Source organism: Lepidochelys kempii, chromosome 12 (genome assembly GCF_965140265.1).
Source record: "Lepidochelys kempii isolate rLepKem1 chromosome 12, rLepKem1.hap2, whole genome shotgun sequence".
Lineage (NCBI taxonomy): Eukaryota > Metazoa > Chordata > Testudines > Cheloniidae > Lepidochelys > Lepidochelys kempii.
In genome coordinates, this window is record NC_133267.1 from 24,681,722 (window position 1) to 24,703,781 (window position 22,060).

General features: G+C 43.2%; 1 protein-coding gene across 8 annotated transcripts in view; it reads right to left on the reverse strand.

Annotated features, from left to right (window-relative positions):
* The window catches only part of LOC140896301 (transcription initiation factor TFIID subunit 4-like), a 200,623-nt gene that overhangs the window by 103,750 nt on the left and 74,813 nt on the right, over positions 1 to 22,060 (reverse strand). For 7 of the 8 annotated variants that reach the window (XM_073307901.1, XM_073307900.1, XM_073307896.1 and 4 more), the window contains 2 exons: positions 20,019 to 20,149; positions 17,731 to 17,856 (listed from right to left, as the gene is read on the reverse strand). In XM_073307901.1, coding sequence (XP_073164002.1) covers positions 17,731 to 17,856; positions 20,019 to 20,149 — 257 coding nt within the window. Of the gene's footprint in view, positions 1 to 8,880; positions 8,951 to 17,730; positions 17,857 to 20,018; positions 20,150 to 22,060 lie in introns of those variants that run through there. The other variant, XM_073307903.1, reaches the window with a different exon arrangement.

Sequence of the window (22,060 nt, forward strand, 5' to 3'; positions counted from 1 at the left end):
TGGTATGTATTTCCAAAGAATGGAGGGTGTCATAGAATCATAGAATATCAGGGTTGGAAAGGACCCCAGAAGGTCATCTAGTCCAACCCCCTGCTCGAAGCAGGACCAATTCCCAGTTAAATCATCCCAGCCAGGGCTTTGTCAAGCCTGACCTTAAAAACCTCTAAGGAAGGAGATTCTACCACCTCCCTAGGTAACACATTCCAGTGTTTCACCACCCTCTTAGTGAAAAAGTTTTTCCTAATATCCAATCTAAGCCTCCCCCACTGCAACTTGAGACCATTACTTCTCGTTCTGTCATCTGCTACCATTGAGAACAGTCTAGAGCCATCCTCTTTGGAACCCCCTTTCAGGTAGTTGAAAGCAGCTATCAAATCCCCCCTCATTCTTCTCTTCTGCAGGCTAAACAATCCCAGCTCCCTCAGCCTCTCCTCATAAGTCATGTGTTCCAGACCCCTAATCATTTTTGTTGCCCTTCGCTGGACTCTCTCCAATTTATCCACATCCTTCTTGTTGTGTGGGGCCCAAAACTGGACACAGTACTCCAGATGAGGCCTCACCAATGTCGAATAGAGGGGAACGATCACGACCCTCGATCTGCTCGCTATGCCCCTACTTATACATCCCAAAATGCCATTGGCCTTCTTGGCAACAAGGGCACACTGCTGACTCATATCCAGCTTCTCGTCCACTGTCACCCCTAGGTCCTTTTCCGCAGAACTGCTGCCTAGCCATTCGGTCCCTAGTCTGTAGCGGTGCATGGGATTCTTCCGTCCTAAGTGCAGGACTCTGCACTTATCTTTATTGAACCTCATCAGATTTCTTTTGGCCCAATCCTCCAATTTGTCTAGGTCCTTCTGTATCCTATCCCTCCCCTCCAGCGTATCTACCACTCCTCCCAGTTTAGTATCATCCGCAAATTTGCTGAGAGTGCAATCCACACCATCCTCCAGATCATTTATGAAGATATTGAACAAAACCGGCCCCAGGACCGACCCTTGGGGCACTCCACTTGATACCGGCTGCCAACTAGACATGGAGCCATTGATCACTACCCGTTGAGCCCGACAATCTAGCCAGCTTTCTACCCACCTTATAGTGCATTCATCCAGCCCATACTTCCTTAACTTGCTGACAAGAATACTGTGGGAGACCGTGTCAAAAGCTTTGCTAAAGTCAAGAAACAATACATCCACTGCTTTCCCTTCATCCACAGAACCAGTAATCTCATCATAAAAGGCGATTAGATTAGTCAGGCATGACCTTCCCTTGGTGAATCCATGCTGGCTGTTCCTGGTCACTTTCCTCTCATGCAAGTGCTTCAGGATTGATTCTTTGAGGACCTGCTCCATGATTTTTCCAGGGACTGAGGTGAGGCTGACTGGCCTGTAGTTCCCAGGATCCTCCTTCTTCCCTTTTTTAAAGATTGGCACTACATTAGCCTTTTTCCAGTCATCCGGGACTTCCCCGGTTCACCACGAGTTTTCAAAGATAATGGCCAATAGCTCTGCAATCACAGCCGCCAATTCCTTCAGCACTCTCGGATGCAACTCGTCCGGCCCCATGGACTTGTGCACGTCCAGCTTTTCTAAATAGTCCCTAACCACCTCTATCTCCACAGAGGGCTGGCCATCTCTTCCCCATTTTGTGATGCCCAGCGCAGCAGTCTGAAATCTGAAATAGATTCTTAAAGCAACCAAGCTATTCTCTGCAGAGCTCCAGAACAAATAATAAAAATGGTCTGGGGGGTAAAAGCAGCCAGCCAACTCCCAAACAGATCTAAATAAGAGAATTTCATCAGCGGTGAAGACATACAGTAATGAGTGGCATTATATAGGTAATCTTATAGTTAAAGGCGAAGTTGACACCATGTTTAGAAGAATTCAGTGGGTTTATGGTTCTGCTACTAACACATTATTAAGTCTTTCTTTTTAAAAAAAATAGGACTGACTGCCTTTAGATTAATTGGAATCCAGACTTCATGTTATAGGGCTCACTGCTGCAATCAGTAGTGGTCTTTCTTGCTTTAGTGCATCGGTGAAATTCAGGAACTTTTATCTACCTTTCTTGTCAAGAATTAGACTTTTTAACAGAACGTTTAAAGTGGGAGGGAGGGAGGGGGAGGAACGGGGACAGGGTGCACTAAGGGGAGGGAAGAGGTGAGGAAGAGGAAGGGTGGAGTGGACCGGGGGCAGGAAGAGGTGGGGTGGGGCCTTGGGGGAAGGAGTAGTGTGGGGGTGGGGTCTGGGGCTGAGCAGGGGTTGAGCACCCCCGGGGAAAATCAGAAGCCGGCTTGGGGGTCTGTGAAAAATTTTAAATCAAAATGGGGGTCCTCAGGTTGCTAAAGTTTGAGAACTGTTGTCATAGTGTTCTTTCTTGCAGTTAGACAGCATTTGCATTTTTTTAAATGAACAAAGTTTACAAGTTTTATTTTTATATTTTAGTTGAATATATCCTCTTCCTGTAGCCATTTTTTCAAGACAGATAGAATATGAATAATTATGCATAAACCATAATTATGCATTATGGTCAGAATTATAATCCCTTTGCTCACAGTTCAAGAGGTTGTTATAATTTATCCACACAATTTGTAAAATCAGTGCTGCACTACATTTTACATTTTATGTCATTTACAAAAATGTAAGATATACTACTGGATTCAGAACCACTTTGGAGCCTTAAACTTAAAGGACTTGTGCTTTAAAAGCTCTCAGGGCTAGCACGTGATTGTCTTCTGCTTTCAGCAAGCACTTCCATCACAGTCTAGCACTAGGCACTTATAACCTCACTTTTTTTTTAATCTATATTGGGAGACTTTAATGTTTCAAATTAATCTTTTTCATTAAAGTTAAGAGTCACAACTGTAGGTGCTGCACTATTGAGAGCCACTGCTGTGCCAACAATTTCAATTTTAAACCTATTTTTCCCATTGGGTGACATCAGAACTTCACCCACAGCTGCACCAACTTATAACATTCACTTTTCATTAAAGAAGTTAAATTGGCAACATGAAACACTTTGCTTTCACATTAGCTGTGTTAATAAAAAGTGAAAGTTAAAAGCAGCATAGCTGAGGGTAAAACCCTATTCAAATTTGTGGTCACACTGAGGTGGCATGCAAAAGTAGACATCCAAAAGCTGCCTTTTTGTTTTGTTTTTAATTGTTAAAATGATAGAAAGTAACAAAATTTCAAATCCCCCAAAACTAAGCCCCCCACTTTCTTATCACAAATGAGCGGGCAGTTCCAGTTGAGAAAGGAGTATTGCATCAATTGTCACCCTCATTGTTAGTCTCGGGAGACAGGAAAAGGATTAAATGAGCATGGAGATTTAACTCTCCTCTCACTCAGAGAGATGGCCCCTACAGAAGAGGATGGAAGCCCATCGCCAGGATTGTAGTAGGAAACTTTGCTATTGCCACTATCTGCACTACATCTGTTCAGTGAATAGAGGATGGTAGCCTTGAGTGGTGTCAAATTCAGCACCATCTGTAAGCACTAAAATTACCTTTTAAACTGCACCAGAATACAATCCTTCGTTCACTAACCTAGTGACAATTTTTACCCAAAAGAGGCTATAAAAAACATACAACACACCTATGATTGTTGTATTTATTTTTAGTACCCATGAATTTGGTTCTACCATAAACACTAAACAAAAAAACACTAAAATGAACGGACTAATAACTGAGTCCCGGGACCTGATAGGATGATAGATGCCATTCAATTAAACGTATGGTGAAAAAAATTCATTTGTCAATGTCACACATCATGTGCAATGAAGCCAGTATGATCACTTGAACTAACATTTTAAAGTAGTTTTATAAACAATTTTGAAATGATCAGCTTCCTTAAATATTGTAACATGGAATATTTTTTATTTCTTAATTCCTTGGACATAGACAACCCCCATCTACATATATCTAGTGTAAAAAGCATGTGACTATCCAAATATCCATTTAGAAATAAAATCAAGCCATTATCACCAATTATGGTTTCACATTCTGTTTTCTTTTGCCACCAAGAGCATTTCCATTATTGACCACATATTCAAAATCTTATTCTACTCTCACATGTAAGCCTTATACATCCCAGGTTTTTGAAACAGTAAACAAAAGAAACAAGTAAGGACCAACACTTTTAGCATAATGTAAAATCGGTGTTCTGCTCTCTTAGAAATCCCATTCAGAGCAGACCACATTAAATGTAAAGACAAATTCCTCAGCTGATTTCAGTCTGGCTTTTGACCTTTTTGTTGTTCGAAGACTGCTCTTTGCTGTCTCTCTCTAAGAATGCAATTTCCCCCACCCACCACTGACAGACAGATTCAAAGGCTCTCTCCCTTTTGCAGAAGGGAGCAAAGACCAGTGGATCCTGACTAGAAGTGCACAGAAGGGGTAGAGCAGGTTCTGATCCATGTTTCCTCTGTAGGGTTTGGGCTCCATGTATGCAGAGAAGGTGTGGCCAGCTGTTGTATGGCATTGTTCTCTCACCCCAGCATTTTTCACCAGCAAGACAAACCAAAATAAGGTAATGCTGATTCAGTCAGCATTATCTTGTGTGGATCCTCTTGCCACAATGTGGAACCCTCCCTTGAAAGCCATCTCCTCCAAATCTATGTTTTCATATTGAACTCATTACCATGGTGTCTGAGCCGGAAAGAGTGGGTCCAAGACAGGAGGTGGTTGGGGATCACAGTGGGTTTTGGGGGACAACCTCATTCCAGCCACTTCTACCAGGGAGAGAGTAGAAACACTGGGGAAAAAACCTGTGGACTTGACCATTAATCAGAAATGCCCTGACACATTCAGCTTTCCCTATCATCATACTCACCATACCACAGACATACACCAAACTTCTTCTATGGGCAGGTTACTCTATAACTGCCTGTTGTATGGTTTGTTGCACTTCCCCTCCCCCCAAAGCATCTGGTACTGAGTCCTGTTAGAGACAAGGTACTAGTCTAGATGGACCCCTGGTCTGATCAGGTAAAGCAATTCCTATATTCCTAAAATACTAACCTTAAAAATGAACCTAACTCACTCCTGTGGTTGTACTTTTATTCATAATAAACCACAGCACCATTAGAAAATGTCTACTTGTGATCGATCAGTTTCACATCTACAATACAATGAAAATAGGGGAATCGCTATATTCTGCCCAAATTATTGGCAAACTCTATGAGCTACAAGGAGTGGCCATGGCATTAGGAAAGTTCCAGTCAGATTATGGCTATTTTCATACTGATATTTCAGTATATCTTTAGGTGATAATCTTTAGTTAGACTTTGCTTTCCCTAAATTCTCTTTTTTCTTCTGTCTCCCTTGTCTGCAATTCTACTTATCATCCTCTCTAAAATATTTCCAGAATCTAATTCTGCCTGTTAAGATGCTTACCTATTTCCTAATCATGTCCTGATTTGACTACTGCATTTGCCTCTTTTATGCTCACCTATTATCAGGGCTTCAGAATCCTAGGGTCAAACTACCTTCTTACTCAAGAAAGTAAGACCATACTCCTTCCTTCCTCTATCACCTTTCACTGCTTTTTATCCATCTTCAAAAATCTAATGAAAAAATGCCAACTTGGTTTTCAAGTTGTTCCAGAACTCACCCCACTCAAGCGGTTTGACCCTTGTCTATTTGATCATCCCACTTATCAAAAGTTTGCCTCTTCTATCACTTCCTCCTGACTCTCCCAAGCTGGAAGAACTCTTTTACTCCATCTACCTGGAAATCTTTCCTTCTCCAGCATCTAGGCTTTGTCTACATCTGGAATTTCAGGCATTAGTGGAGCTTCACTGGTGTAAACATCTAGTGTAGACAAGATTTACACTGAGTGAGTCTGCACCAGTGTAAACTGTGTCTACATTAGGAATCTGTACTGGTGCAGCTATGCCAGCGGCTGAAATCCCAATGTAGACAAAGCCTTAGTTACTGAACAACTTTTGTTCTTTAAAACTTATCCTAAAATCTTCCAATTTAACTTGTGACTGGCTGTTTTATGAAGCATTTTTACATTTCAAAGCCTCTGTACATGGGAATGTGTATTGTACTGTATGTTGAGCAAGCCCATTAGAAAGCTGCATTTATAAAAAATAGCTTTTCAAATTTTTAGGTTCTCAGCATATCATGAATTCTAAAGCACCCAAGCTTTCTCACCCTGAATGAAACAATAGCGAAGACAGCATTCCCTATGTACAGTGGCAACACTATTAATAGGGCAATTAACAATAATTAGGTTATTGAGAACGAAAGCCAATGCTGGGATTTTTTTAGGAAACAATTGTTCCTAATTAACATTTCACAACAAGAGCTAAATTTACAGAAATCGGGCCATTTTGGTCAATTTCATAGTCATAGATTTTAAAAATCGTAAATGTCATGATTTCAGCAATTTAAATCTGAAATTTCACAGTATTGTAATTGTCGGGGTCCGGACCCAAAAAGGAGCTGTGGGGAAGTTGTAAGGTTATTGTAGAGGTCGGGGGGTTGCAGTACTGCTACCCTTACTTGTGTGCTGCTGCTGAAGGCAGTGCTTCCTTCAGAGTTGGGCAGCTGGAGAGCGGCGGCTGCTGGCCGGGAGCCCAGCTCTGAAGGCAGAGCCACCGCCAGCAGCAGTGCAGAAGGATGGCATGGTACGGTATTGCCACCCTTACTTCTGTGCGCAGAGCTGGGCCTTTGGTCAGCAGCCGCCACTCTCCGTCTGCCCTGCTCTGAAGGCAGCAGCACAGAAGTAAAACTGGCCCGGTATGGTATTGGCACCCTTACTTCTGCGCTGCTGCTGGCGGTGGTACTGGCCGGGAGCCCAGCTGTGAAGGCAGAGCTGCCGCCAGCAGCAGCGCAGAAGTAAGAATGGCCTGGTACGGTATTGCCACCCTCACTTCAGCGCTGCTGTGTGTAGAGCTGGGCCCTCAGTCAGCAGCCGCCGCTCGCTGGCTGCCCAGCTCTGAAGGCAGCACAGAAGTAAGGGTGGCAATACTGCGACCCCCCTAAAATAATCTTGTGACCCCCCACAACTCCCTTTTGGGTCAGGACCCCCAATTTGAGAAACCCTGGTCTCCCTCATAAAATCTGTATACTATAGGGTAAAACCACACACTTTCACAGTGGAAGACCAGATTTCACAGTCCGTGATGTGTTTTTCATGGCCGTGAATTTGTTAGAGCCCTACTTAGACTGCCTAACCCTGATTTGGACAGACCACCTCTTAGGGTGCATAGGGAAGGCTGTGTGTCTGTCACGGAGGTCACGGATTCTGTGACTCTCCATGAGTTCTGCAGCAGCCAGTGCTGGCCCAGGAGGGCAGGCCCTGGGCCAGCAGCAGCAGTTTGGGTGTGTAGGGGGGGCTCAGGGCTGGGGCAGGGGATTCAGAGCGGCGCTTACCTGGGGGGGGGTGGTCCCCAGCTTCCACTAGCATGTCCCTGCAGCTTCTAGATGGAGAGGCCCGGGGGCTTCACACACTGCCCGGACCCACAGGCACCACCTCTGAAGTTTCCATTGGTGCAGTTCCCAGCCAATGTGAGCTGCAGAGCTGGTGCTTGTGGCAGGAGCAGTGTGCAGAGCCCCCCTGGCCACCCCTCCTGCTAGGAGCTGCAGGGACATGTGATGCCAGGTAGGGATCCTGCAAGCCCCACCAACCCTCCCCCCCAGCACTAGCGGGGATCCCGGGCCACGCCCTGCTGCCACCCACCCGCCCCCCCAGCACCTGTGGCACCCCCAGAGCACCCACAGCCCCCCTGGACCAAGTTTTAGTTAGGGGTATATAATAAAAGTCATGGATAGGTCATGGGCCGTGAATTTTTGTTTACTGCCCGTGAGCTGTCCATGACTTTTAGTAAAAGTACCCATAACTAAAACGTAGCCTTTAGCATAGGTAGTTCAGTTTCCAAGAGCCAGTTCAATCACTGGCCTCCTGCTGACACAGATGTCAAAGAGTAGACCACTAACAGTCATCAGACAGTTACATATTTTGGTCAGTAGCTAAAATCCAGCTCAGCTGGCCTGGTAACAAGAGTGCCTGTTTAATGTATCTAACTGACAGCTCAAGTAATAGAACAAATACGGCACTGTCTGTACCATTCTTGGCAAGACCAACCAACCGAAGATTCATACAACCGTGGAAGCTTAAGTCAGAAAAGTCCCAGGAAGTCATCCAATCCAACAACCAGTCACTGTGGGATTTTCAAAAGTTTGTCTAGTTCAACTGTTTTCAAACCTTTTTCATTTGCAGACCCCTAAAAAATTTTGAATGGAGATGCAGACCCCTTCGGAAATTTTAGACATAGTCTGTGGATCCCTGGGTGTCCATCAACCACAGGTTGAAAACCATTCGTCTAGTTCATTGTTAATGTTAATTTTTTATCATCAGCCTCTCTGATAGGACTTCAAACTACATTGCTAAATGCGGTAGAAGTTTTATTATAGGAATATATGATAACACTATGAAAGTCAATAAGAGCTGGATGGGAGTCACCAACTCTTTGCACACAGGCTATCAGATAGTAATAACTTTCAATCACTATGAAACTGGTCACATATGAACTGAACTGGAAGTGACATGGGGAAAAAGGTTCATTACTCCTTTACCAATCCCCTGAGCCCCCTAGTCCTTCAAGTTATTTAGGATCATTTACATATGAATGTTACAGAGCAAGGCAATTTAAAAAAGAAAAGATCAACTGGAGTCAACTACCATAACTCAAAAAATACAGACAGATGTACACAGAGAGGTTTACATTAAAAAGTAATTATTTATCTGGTGCTGTATGAGATTATCATCATATTATATTGTAAGAATAGAAATATATCACAATGTATAGTAAGATCAATAATATGGTAAGACAAATAACTCCCTTTTTAATATAAACCACTGTACTCACCCTCAATCTTCCAAGACAGACTCTACTCTCTACCTATTTTTCTGCAAGTTCGGCACTTCCCACACCCAACCTGCCAACAGAATGGTAGATGATTTACGATTTTCCCTTCCTCACTTCCATAGGAATTTTTCCTTTCAACGTCACAATTTCTTCTGTCACATATAGTTATAGACAGTCTATCTGGACTGAGCACCAAGAAATGACAGAACAATATTTTTAAGTATGGGTGCCACCAAGAAATACGATATTTTAGAGAAGAGGAGAATCAGGGAGGGATCTCTTTCCATTCAAGTAAGAGTCTAATGAAGCCCTTGCTAAGAAATAGCAGTCACAGTATGGCACATGACCTCCAGCCCAAGGAATGGGGAATTGGTTCTGTCATTTAACTACTGCTGGACTATAGTACTGGACACTCAGGAGTCACCTTTTATATGGAAATCAGGGAAATGGAAGCCCCAGTCCAGATTTGATATTAGTTCTCCCAATATCATTGGCTACAAGCACATTTGTAGAACTTTATTCAGAGAACATTTTGAATTTTGAAGCTTAAAATATTGAAATATCTATTAAAATGTACAGCAGACTATCACTGGAGTTATATAATCTTGGAAATTTGTGATGTAATGTTAGGGGAAAATTCCTAACCAAATTACTGCAAGATTCTATAGACTTTGGGCAAAAACCCAAATGGAATCATCTCAATGTTATTCAGTATCTTCATCAGGAACCTGGAAGACAATATAAAATCATTGCTGATGGTACAAAAATTGGTGGAGTGGAAAATAACGATGAGGACAGATCAGTTATACAGACCAACCTGGACTGCTTGGTAACGTGGGCGCTTTTGAACCGCATGCATTTTAATAGTGTCAAATGCAAGGTCATGCTATCTAGGAAAGTCACACATATAAGATGGGGGAATGTATCCTGGGAATCAAAGACTCAAATGAGGGGTGAACATGAACTTTGGATGGATAAACTGGAGAATATCAAGTAGGAGTACAAAGATGGTATTGCCTCTGTATAACAGAAAAGTCCAAAAATAAGGAACTCAAAGTCCAATGGTCTCGGAGTCTCTCCTCTGGCCACTCACTCATAGTCATTGACTATTCCCTTCTTAGTTTGTGGAAGCAGTAGGGGAACCCAGGCCAGCCCACTCCACATGGGTCACAGTCCAGGGCCCCTGTTCAGAGCAGCCAGATTTAACCCTTCTCAAGTTCCTTGTTATTCCCTGAACTGCTTCTAGCCTCTTGTTCTGTTTCTCTTTCTCTGGAGTGTTGGTTTCTCCGGCAGCTTCTCAGTTTGTTGGCAGGAGCATCTCTGTCCCTTTGCTCTCTCTGGAAGCTGCCCTGCCCTCCTGCCTTATAGCTCTTTTACCTTCACCGCTGCTGTAGGGTTGCCAATCAGCTCTGACTTAGCAGGAAGGCAGATTCTGTGATAACCCTTTGGTGTATAGACCACATGACACTCCTTTAACGTATAATCTGTTTGTACCCTTATGCTTTCATATTTTTCTATTATACTTCACCTATAATATCTAATAACTGTAATATTTATAATATCTGTTGTACACCATCTCCTGCTGGGTTAGGAGCAGCTCTATGAATTCATCATTTTCATGCAGTTGGCTTCTTGTAGTCTCACACAAGATCGTTCACTCTTTTAGTTACAAATCCATTCTTCAATCCTTCTATAATCATGAGAATTCAAGTTGTTGCATTTCTGTGTATTTTCTAGATCTTTGTTTCAGCAGGATTTAAAGGCACTAGGTATTTTGCAAGATCAGACTCTTATAAATCAAAACGGTTTTGTTCTGGAAGTAATGGATAAGAGATCCTTGATCTCCCAACATCCAACAAGATTAGAAAGGAAAACAAACATCACGGAAAAGAGAAAATAATTCAGAAGAGCATAGTTTGCAAACAGATAAAATGTTGAAAGGAATGCAAGATGAGAAGAAAAGAATTCAGAAACAGAAACCTAAAAAAGGAAGAAGAAATAAAAAATGAACAAAAGATAAGTAATATGTCTATTTCCACACAAACGTTTAAGATGTGCATAATTTTAGCATATAATTTTGCAAAGTATTTATAATGGGTGAAATTTGTGGAACAAGAGAAGAGAGAAAGATCTCATAGTCTGACACTTGCAAATATGGAAGGATCAGGAAAGAATTTTCTGTAGTATCTGGCTGGTGAATCTTGCTTATATGCTCAGGGTTTAGCTGATCGCCATATTTGGGGTCGGGAAGGAATTTTCCTCCAGGGCAGATTGGAAGAGGAGGTTTTTGCCCTCCTCTGTAGCATGGGGCACAGGTCACTTGCTGGAGGAGTCTCTGCTCCTTGAAGTCTTTAAACCACGATTTGAGGACTTCAATAGCTCAGACATAGGTGAGAGGTTTTTCGCAGGAGTGGTGGGTGAAATTCTGTGGACTGCGTTGTGCAGGCGGGCAGACTAGATGATCATAATGGTCCCTTCTGACCTAAATATCTATGAATCTATGAATCGGTGCACTGTAATACCCTAGGAAAAGCTAATGAAAAGGTATGTGATAAAATAAAACAAAGTAAGACTCAGTTATAATAGTCATAGGACTTTGAGACAAAGAAAAGAAAGAGGAAAATAATAAAAAGTAAGTAAAAGATGGGTGTTCAGAACAAATTCTTCCTTATCACAAATATAAACCACACAATAAGAGATCCTCAAAAGTGTATCTGAACACACATACTAGAGCATAATCCTACATGAGAAGGAGAACATGCCACAAAAGGAAGATAGTTTGAGATGACATAGAAAAAAAATTTTAAAGACATTTTTAACTTGTTTCCTGCTAAACCTGACCATTTGATTTTACAGTTTCTTCATACAAGTGGTACTCAAGGATATTTTAACTCACGATAATATGCAAAGAAACCTAAAAAGAAGTAAGACAGGCAAAGCTTACTTGGTTAGACCATACACCCATGTTGCTAATACTGACAGTTAGGATGGGATGATCAGATACTGTATGTACTTGAGGCTCAATGCTGCAATTTACTAAAGGATTCCATAGTAGCAGAGCAAATTCAGAGAAAAAACGGATACCTACCTTTTCGTAACTGTTGTTCTTTGAGGTATGTTGCTCATGTCCATTCCATTCTAGGAGCATGTGTGCGCCCACATGCACAGTTGTCAGAGATTTTTGCCTTAGCAGTATCCGTAGGGCTGGCTGTGGCGCCCTCTGGAGTGCTATGCTCATGCAGCAGTATATCAAGCATCGCCGGCCCTACGTCCTTTCAGTTCCTTCTTGCCGGCAACTCCAAAAGAGGAGCAGGAGGGCAGGTAATGGAATGGACATGAGCAACAAATCTCGAAGAACAACAGTTACAAAAAGGTAGGTAACTGTATTTTCTTCTTCGAGTGCTTGCTCATGTCGATTCCATTCTAGGTGACACACCAGCAGTATTTATGGTGGTGGGCTTAGAGTTAACAGCTTAGTGGCTTGCAGTACTGCTCTACCGAAACCAGCATCATCCCAAGCCTGCTGGGTAAGTGCGTAGTGGGACAAAAAGGTATGGACCGATGACCTGGTGGCCACCCTATAGATGTCCTGGATAGGCACTTGGGCCAGAAAGGCTGCTGAAGAGGCCTGCGCCCTAGTAGAGGGGGCAGTGATATCCTGCCCTCAAGCGGCGGGTGGAAGGCTGAGATGGCCGCTAGATGGACTTTGATCGATGAGAGCGACAAGCCCTGGAGCTTGAGATGCAGGAGATAGTCTAGAATGAGTTGCGAGGAAGCTCGCTCAGGACGGACACCTTTATCCGCCATCCCATAGGTCAACTGCTTCCATTTGGCGAGGTAGCTTGCTCTTATGGAGGGCTTTCTACTTCCCAACAAGACTCACTGGATCCCGGTAGAGCACTGCCGCTCCTGTGTGGTTAGCCACGCAGCAGCCAAACCACCAGACGCAGCCCCTGCCATGGTTCTGGGACAACAGGTCCGCCCTGAGTGGCACTTGGAACGGAGTCACCACCAAGAGATCAAGCAGGGTGCTGAACCAGTGTTGGTGTGGCAACATTCGCACTATGAGGATGACCTTCACCCTGTCTTGCTTGATCTTCATGAGGACCCTGGGCAGCAATGGCTCTGGAGGGAAGGTGTACATCAGAGGCCCCACCACGGGAGCAGAAAGGCATCTGACAGCGATCCTCTGTCCATGCCCTGAAACGAGCAGAAAACATGGCATTTTCTGGTCTGCCTGGACATGAATAGGTCCACCCGGGGAGTTCCCCACTTGTGGGTGATAGAACTGACAACCTCCGGGTGAAGGGACCACTCGTGGCAAGACAAGAATGTTCTGCTGAGGCAGTCTGCCCAAGCGTTCTTGGCCCCTGGGAGGTAAGCAGCTATGAGATGGACACTGTGCTGCAGACAGAAGTCCCAGAGCCAGAGGGCTTCTTGGCAGAGGGCAGATGACCTAACTCCGCCCTGCCTGTTGTTATAGAAGACTGTGGCCATGTTGCCTGTCAGGTCCTGAACCACCACGCCTTGTATGTGAGGCAGAAAGGCCTGCCAGGCTAGGCAAGCCGCCTTGTGTTCCCTGATGTTGATGTGCAGGGACCGATAGTGACTGTACCAACGACCTTGCATACTGAGATTGCCCAGGTGGGTTCCTAATCCCAGGTCTGAAGCATCGCAAGAGTCACCGATGAGACTGGGGCTGCGCAGGAGACTCCTTCCAGCACCAATGTGGGATCTTGCCACCAGGCGAGAGATGACAGTACACTGTCGAGAATCCTGACCACCCGGTCCATGTTGTGCTGGCTGGGGACATAGACTGATGCCAGCCGTCCCTGTAGGAGTCTGAGGTGGAGTCATGCGTGCCGGACCACGTGCGTGCATGCCTCCATCTGACCTAACAGTCTCGGGCATGTGTGAGCGGTGGTGAGAGGTTGGGCATGCAGAGACGAGATGAGGTCCCCCATGGCTTGGAATCGAGTCTCGGGGAGGAAGGCACTGGCCCGAGTGGAGTCAAGTACCGCCCTGATAAATTGTGTGTGTTGCACTGGAGTCCAGGTTGACTTTTTCTCAATTATTATTAGGCCCAGGTTGAGACAGGTGGAACAGACCAGATCAAGATGCCTTTGCACCTGATCCGAGGACTGGCCCCTTATCAACCAATCATTGAGGTACAGGTAGATATGGACTCCCCAATGTCACAGATAAGCGGCCACTGGTGCTATACACTTTGTGAACACTCTCGGGGCTGATGAGAGACCAAAGGGCATCGCAGTGAACTGGAAATGGCGCTGGCCCAACATGAAACGGAGCAAATGCCAGTGGAAGTAAGCATCCTTTAACTCGAGGGTGACGTACCAGTCTCCCAGATCCAGGGATGGAATGACTGGGGAGACCATGCAAAACTTCAACTTTCTGAGAGACTTGTTGAGGCAACACAGATCTGAGGCCCCCTTTGACCTTCAGAACTAGAAAATAGCGGAAATAGAATCCTCCTTCCTTCCATGTTCTGCGGACTCTCAGGAGGTTTTTGACCTCATGAATGAGGAGTTGCTTGTGAGAAGGGTCCTTGAAGGAGGACAGGGAAGGGGGGTAGAAGGGTTGGTCGGCTATAAATTGCAGGTTATAGCCCAACAAAACTACGTCGAGAACCCAGCAGTTCAGGTGATATGGGACCAGGCTGATCGGAAAGGGCGAAGGTGGTTAAGGAAGATAGGGATCCGGTGCATTGACTGGGACATCGTCCTCGGGCACACCCTCAAAATGATTGCTTTTGCCTGCCTTGGTCCCTGGAAGGACCAGGCTGGGCAGGGGAAAAGATGATGACTGGTGGTGTCACTTAAGGCCCCTGTCTCTGTCCTTCTTTCTGTAGGAGCCTGACCAAGGGGCACCCCAAACCATGACAGCGGAGGAGGTGGGAGGCAGAACAGCTTTCTAGCCTGCTGAGGAGTATGCAGGCCTAAAGAGCGGAGGGTGGCCCGGAAATCTTTAAGGTCATGGAGCCTTGCATCAGTTATCTCTGAGAATAGCCCCATTCCCTCGAAAGGGAAGTCCTGGAGAGTAGTTTGCATCTCCTGGACAGCTCAGAGGTCTGTAACCAGGAACTGCGCCTCTGTAACCAGACCACCCTGGATGCCGCATCTGTGGCATCCCAGGCCATCTGGAGGGCACCTGGGGCCACAGCCTTGACCTCCTCCACCAAGGTGGCGAACTCCTGAGTCCAATCCTGTGGGAGACTCTCCTTGAACTTGCTGATGGAGTCCCACAGAAATTGAAATTGTATCTGCTGAGTAGGGCCTGATGGTTAGATACCCTAAACTGGAGGCTGGCTGTTGAATAAATCTTTCTGCCAAATAAGTCTAACTTCTTGGCATCTTTATTCCTGGGGGTGCCACTCGCCTGGCCCTTTCGTTGACAGCAGACACGACCAGGGACCCCGTGGGAGGGGGCATGTGCAGGTATTCAAATCCCGTTGCGCAGACACAGTACTACTTTTCCGCTTTCTTGGATGTGGGCAGAATAGAAAATGGGGTCTGCCATAGAGACTTGGCAATTTTCAAGACCCCTGGGGGCATGGGCAATGTCACCTGGGTTGGGGCGGAGGAAGGGATGACATTGAAGAGGTGGTCAGACTCCTCAGCTAGCTCCTGAACCTCCAACTTCAGGTTGGCAGTCACCCTCTTGAGTAGGGCTTGGTGCTCACTGAAGTCATCGGGGAGGGGGGCTATTGGTTTGCGAGGGCCCTGCCACCGCCTTATCTCCATGCGCCGGGGGTAGCTTGTCCGATGGAGCCTGGGAGGAGTATGGTGCTGGCATAACAAGCACCCCCCATGGGTCCCAGTATTGCCACTGGGTGGGCCATTGTCCTTGTCCCCATACCGGTGCTGAAGGGGCCTTCGCAGGTTCCCGGATAGGAGACTATTTGCCCCTTATGGGGGAAGGGCTGAACTGGCCCTCCAACCTGGACCCACTGCCCTTCTGGTGACCAGGGTGGGGCTGTCGAAGCCTGAGTCTGTTGACTGACCCTCGTCGGAGACTGGTATGGGGAAGGTGAGGGCCGCTGCCAGCCCGAAGAATGGTACGGGGTCCCCAGTGACCGGTGCCGCGACCAGGAATGGTACTGTACTGGATGGGACAAATGCCTGGGAGATCTGAGGCGATGGTGATCGGCGCCTTGGCAATCTCTAGTGTCATCTAGTATATCCTCTTATCCAGTCCAATGCAGGGCTGTTCCCTAGAAATAACTTTGAAGTATCTTATGCTGAGCGTATAAAAATCAGCAATCTTTATAGTATATATTACAGAGAGGCTCATAAAATACAGGTACCAGGCTTCAAGATAAACTTTAAAAAGCTGCAGTTATATGTTTGTGAATATAAGAACATAAGAATGGCCATACTGGGTCAGATCAGTGGTCCATCTAGCCCAGTATCCTGTCTTCTGACAGTGGCTAATGCCAGGTGCTTCAGCAGGAAATGAACAGAACAGGCAAGCATCAAGTGATCCATCCCCTGTCATCCACTACCAGCTTCTGGCAAATAGAGGCTAGGGTCACAGATTATGGTGTTGCATCCCTCCCCCATCTGAATCCAAGAAGAACTGTGACATAATGATCAGAATTCAAATCAGACAAATGCAGGTATTAAGAAATTACTGCACCAACATTTCTAGATATGTTGGGACAGATTCTATGCCCATGTGGTATTACTTCAGAATTACATTTATGTAAACAAGCAGAATTTAGCCAATTAATGAAACAAAATATCTTGAAAATTGAGAATTAAAAGTAAAAATCCACCACTGGCTCACTGCACTATGTTTAAGTACTGCAAATGTAAGATGGGATTTTAAAAGGACATAATGGAGTTAGGCACCTGTTGAAACTCAGTGGGAGTTGGGCACCTCATTCCCTTACACTCCTTGGAAAATCTTATCCATAGTCATCTAGACCCAGAGGCCTCATTACAATAGAAGCTTGAGCTTGGGAAAAGTTGAATACCCACAACTCCCATGGATGTCAACGGGAGTTGCAGCGCTTGGCACTGCTCCAGATCAGGGCAGGAGTGATTTTATAGATTACAGTAACTACAATAAATGAAGATAACCCAGTGCATTGAGAGTGGATTAATCACCTGAGTTTCCTTTTTTTTTTAATTTTAAACTGGATACCTGCTTGAACATAACCTGTTTATGTGAACGACATACAATGTACTTTTACTATCAGCTTACAAAACTCTACATGAAAAATTGTTTAAATGGAAAATGTCTTTATATAATACTAGTAGTATTAGAGCTGGTCTCAAGTTTCAGTACAGATCAGTCAATTTATCCCCAATGGGGAATATTTTCCAGCAGAATGTATTACATCGGGCTTATGACAGCACAAATGGTGGCAAAGGTAATTGGGGATCCAACCTGAGCATGTGGACTAACATGCACTGGTGAAAAGCTACTGCACATGCACTTGCCGGGGGGAGTTACATGGGTCAGAGTATGGGGAAGGGATGTCACCAAAAGGAGAATGGTCAGAGCAGCTGAGCTTGATTACGCACTGGGGCTTTGTAAAGAGGGTCACACTGGCAGTTACCCTGAAAGTCTGGTGTAAAAGTTACAGCTTTGCCTCTCCCCGGTGTAAATACAGTCCAGGGCAAGGTTGGAGGCATCTGTGAATCTCCTTCCCCTGGCCCCCAATGTGCTCTGCTAACACTGGGTACATCTAGAAGTCACTTATTCAACCTCTCCTACATCAGCCTTGACGAACTTGGCCAATGTATATATACTTTTTTTTGTTATACTACCTTTTGATACATAAATGCTACTATTTGTTTTTTAAAAAGGAAATAAAACAGGTACCTTGGCTGCCTTTAACAAAATTTCCCTCTCTTGTTCATCTTTTCTTTGCTTTTCTAAACGCTCCAACTGTTCAAAAAACTTCAGCTGTGATCGAACATCTGTAGCCTGTTCATACCATTCATCGTCCTGGGAAATAAGAAACAAGTCATCTTAATAAAGCTATAAATCCCTAAGTGTTAACAAACAAGATGTACATGGTGAACCAATTTATTACAATAAGAAAATGAAGCCAACAGACTTATTTGTTGTATTGTAGCTACACAAGTAATTGATAAAATTATTTAATTAACATAACATTTTAAAATACAAAATATATGGACTGATTAATCAATGTCAGAGGTACCGCACACTTAAATAAATCAAAACAATAAATTAACTCACTGAAAAACTGTGGCATTTAATTTAATAATTCAGAAGACAATTAAACCTAGATATAAAATGCAGGTCCTATATTTATAGTTAACTGCAATACAGTTATAGAAATTGTCAAAAGATGTAGAACTTCAAAAAACATTTACAACTTAAAACATAAGTTAAAATAGATCTATACTAAAAATAAAATGGACGAAAGTAAGGCAAAAAAACTATGAACACAACATCAGCACTCAACAAATAATCATTTATGACACTGGCTGCATGCGAGCATGTCAGACATTTTTATGGAGAATGAGGGAGTTATCTATTGTTTTTTATGAACATCACATTGCACCTCTGTTTATCTGCTTGGTACTATCCTGCTTTACTGCATGGAGTTAAAGTATAGGAATTTGATGGGAGGAAACAAATAGGAAACAAATAATGGCATACATAAGGCACTGTCAGAGAACGAAATTATTGGGAAGCTATTAATTGAGGAATACCCTCTTGCCTATGCTAGCAAGGTTTATTCTTCCTGGGCCCAAACCTGGGATCAAAGGGGATACTAATGTTCCTGGCCAAGGGAAGAGAAAAAGTTGGGAATAACTGAGCAGCAGTGGCTGCAGATGAGTCTCTGAGAGACTCACACAGAGGATGTGGCAGGGTGTCTGGCTGCTATGTACCTTTGGATGAATAAACAATATGTTTATTTTCAATCACTTTAATCAGCCACTGGTCACAGACTCCTGAAAAGAAGATGTCTTGCAGATGCTAGTTAAGTACAATTGGGTCTGTCGCGTTTACATAGTTGGGACGCAGCCCTTCTGTTTCCCTGAGAGCCAGTTTAAGTGTGACTGGACCGTGGGGTTGAATCTTGGAGGTGAAGGAAGACAAGACAGTCACCTGAAGGGTCCACCTAAAAGGAACTAAGAGGGGTCCAAATTGCCACTTGCCCTGTGATCATGACCTCTTCATCTTGCTTTGATACTAGTTTAACATGGATAAAAATATCTTTAGTATTTAAGGTTAAGGAATAAAAATTTGATTTGTTTGTTAAAGATTTTCTATTTATTACCAGTGGTCAGAAACTAGCTTGCAATCTCTTACCAGCGCTCCCATAGTGTCAGATACCCAAATTATGTCACTTTTCTGTAAAATTATGATCACCAGCAATAGGCTCAAAGGACAATTTTAACTTCAAAGAAAATGTCATTGATTATTCAAAGTGTTGAACCTCTGAATTTTCAGGCTGCTGGTCTAAGAAAAATATGTGGCATTTCCCTCCGTTATTAATGAAAATACACTAGATATGCATTACAAAACAGTTAACGCTGATTTAAAATTATCATTTTTCATTTCAGTTTCAGGCCAATATGCAAGATCTCATCTTTGTAGTCTCTGACGTATTCGTCGCTTAGACCAATGTTCCTTTCAGCTAATTACATTTGTAACAGTACGTACTAATTTTTCTCACAGCCAAGAAGTAAGTAGAATTATAAGCTCTTTTAAAAGAAGGTTTACACATAAGGAAAGCAATTTCAATCCAAGATGTGGTTACCATGGTTCAGAGATAAGAGGCACTGAGAAACAGCAATTTCAACCATGACCCACAGTTAGGAACAGTTTAACTGCTGTCCCACAAGAGATTTTAGTATTGTTAATTGAAATAATCAGACAATAGGGATTTAAAGGCAACATTCCATGGACAAGTTCTGTCATAGAGAAAGGCACCTAATTAATAAATAAATAAATAAATAAATGGATAAATAATCTCATTAATTAAGCCTGGATAAATTCTGACCAAACCATGCCACAAACAGTGCAGATATTCCACCTATAGTCTGCTCAGAAAGGAAAGAATGGATTTATTACTGAAATACCTCAAACCATATCATTGGACAACATTCAGTACCACGTCTCTACATACTTACTTTGTGCGATTCCATTCGGTGCTGTGTTACCATTGTTACTTTTTCTATCACTGTTCTCAATCGGTTTTGTGTTGCATGGGAAATAAAGGTAACTACCTCAGCAGGCACATCTGTCATTCCTAATTTTTTAGCTGAAGCAGAAAAAAAAATGAAATTAGACTCGCAAAAACACCCCCTAACTTTCTCAGCACCATAACACAACAGCAATTACAAACACAGTACTTGAAATATCTCAAAAATGTCTCTCTTTAGTAAAGTTCCCTGGAAGGATTACTAGTCAGAGTACAGAGGGGAATGGAATGTATACAGTCTTAAGGTAGTGAAAAAATAAGGTACAATAGTCCTGAGAAGAAAATACAGAATATGCTGCAACAGACTATAAGGAAAGGAACATTTTTGGGGAAAACCTTATTGGAATAGCATTAGACACGCATAATAAATGGCTAGATATACATATCTTTCACGAGAGACACAAGCTGGGTGAGGCAATATCTTTTATTGGACCCACTTCTGTTGGTGAGAGAGCCAAGCTTTCGAGATACACAGTGCTCTTCTTCAGAACAGTCTCTGTCACCGATAGAAGTGGGTCCAATAAAAGATATTACCTCACCCACTTTGTCTCTCTAATATCCTGTGACCAACACGGCTATAACACCGCTGCATATCTATTTCACTTTCAGTTATTTATCAACTTATTAGGTGACCATTTGAAAGAAACTTTGGTTTAAAACATTTTTTGCTAATAAAAAAATTGGTTAAGAGTAAATTCTGAAGATATTAATAATCTTTTTTGCTTTTTCTCTTTCAAGACAAAAGTTGCATGTAATGGATGGTTAATTATGCTTAGTCTATAAACGTAATCAGAGTTATACAAAAATGTGAACATATGGAGCTTAGTATTAAAAAATCCTACAAGTGTATTTACACTCATGCATTTTACACCACTCTAGCAATGGAAAGGGGCTTAAATTGGGAGTAAATTATATTAATGCACATATTAAGGCTGCTTTACAGGACAAGAGCAGTGTGATGTGGGACTAGGGTAAATAAGAATCAGGCTGTAAGCATATCATTTTCATAGGTACCTAAGTGACTTAGGAGTCTTGGAACTTAAGCTCCTAATGGATTCAGTGCTTTCAAAAATATTGCACTATTTTTGTGCAAGCAATCTGTAAATTGTATCAGCATTTCTACTATCAACCCTGTTTCTTCAGCCTGAGGGAATTAGTGAGTAACAGGCCACTATGACAGGCAGACACCATAGGCCAGCTGGGCCCAAACAGTTCCTCCTCATGAACCCCGCAACAACACTGCAATTAGAAGCTGCAGGGGATTTTTAGAGTTGTATCCTTTGACCTGCACTAGAGGAGCTCTTCTCAGATGAACTGCATTTCTTTGCAGGACTGGGTCCTACAGAAAGATATAGCGGGTTCTGTTTTAAATGACTGAACCTTAATGGCTATTTCAGACATGCAATGACATGAAAAAAAAGTTCTGCTTAACCATTGTTAAGATGAACCAACAAAAGTTAGGAAAATCAGTGTTGAGGCTGACATGTTCTCTAAAAATCTGCCTGATTACAAGTTCACAATTGTGCCTATTGCACCCAAGAGAAAGATCTGTGCCACTGTTTTAAATCTATTTGCCTTTTGTACTATAACAGTGACATTTAACATAATTTTTAAACGTGTTTCATTTTGTTAAATAACGCAATCCTTGAGGGTTATTCATCCATCTTTCTTCACACATTCGTGATCTCTTGAAAAGATTTGTGATTGCATTTTTAAACGCTTATTATTATGTAAATGAAAGTTTTAAATGGCTTTTCTTTTAAAAGGCTGGAAAGTATTTAGGAAGTTCACTGCAGTTTATCTGAGTAACTTTCTATAATACACACACACTGGGCCAAATTCAACTCTCAGTTCTGCTGGATAAATAAGAAGTAACTTCTTTATTTTCAATTGAGTCCATTTGGATTAATTTCAGTGTAAATGTGATCAAAATATGGCCCAATGCACATTATGTATTATAACTGCATATTT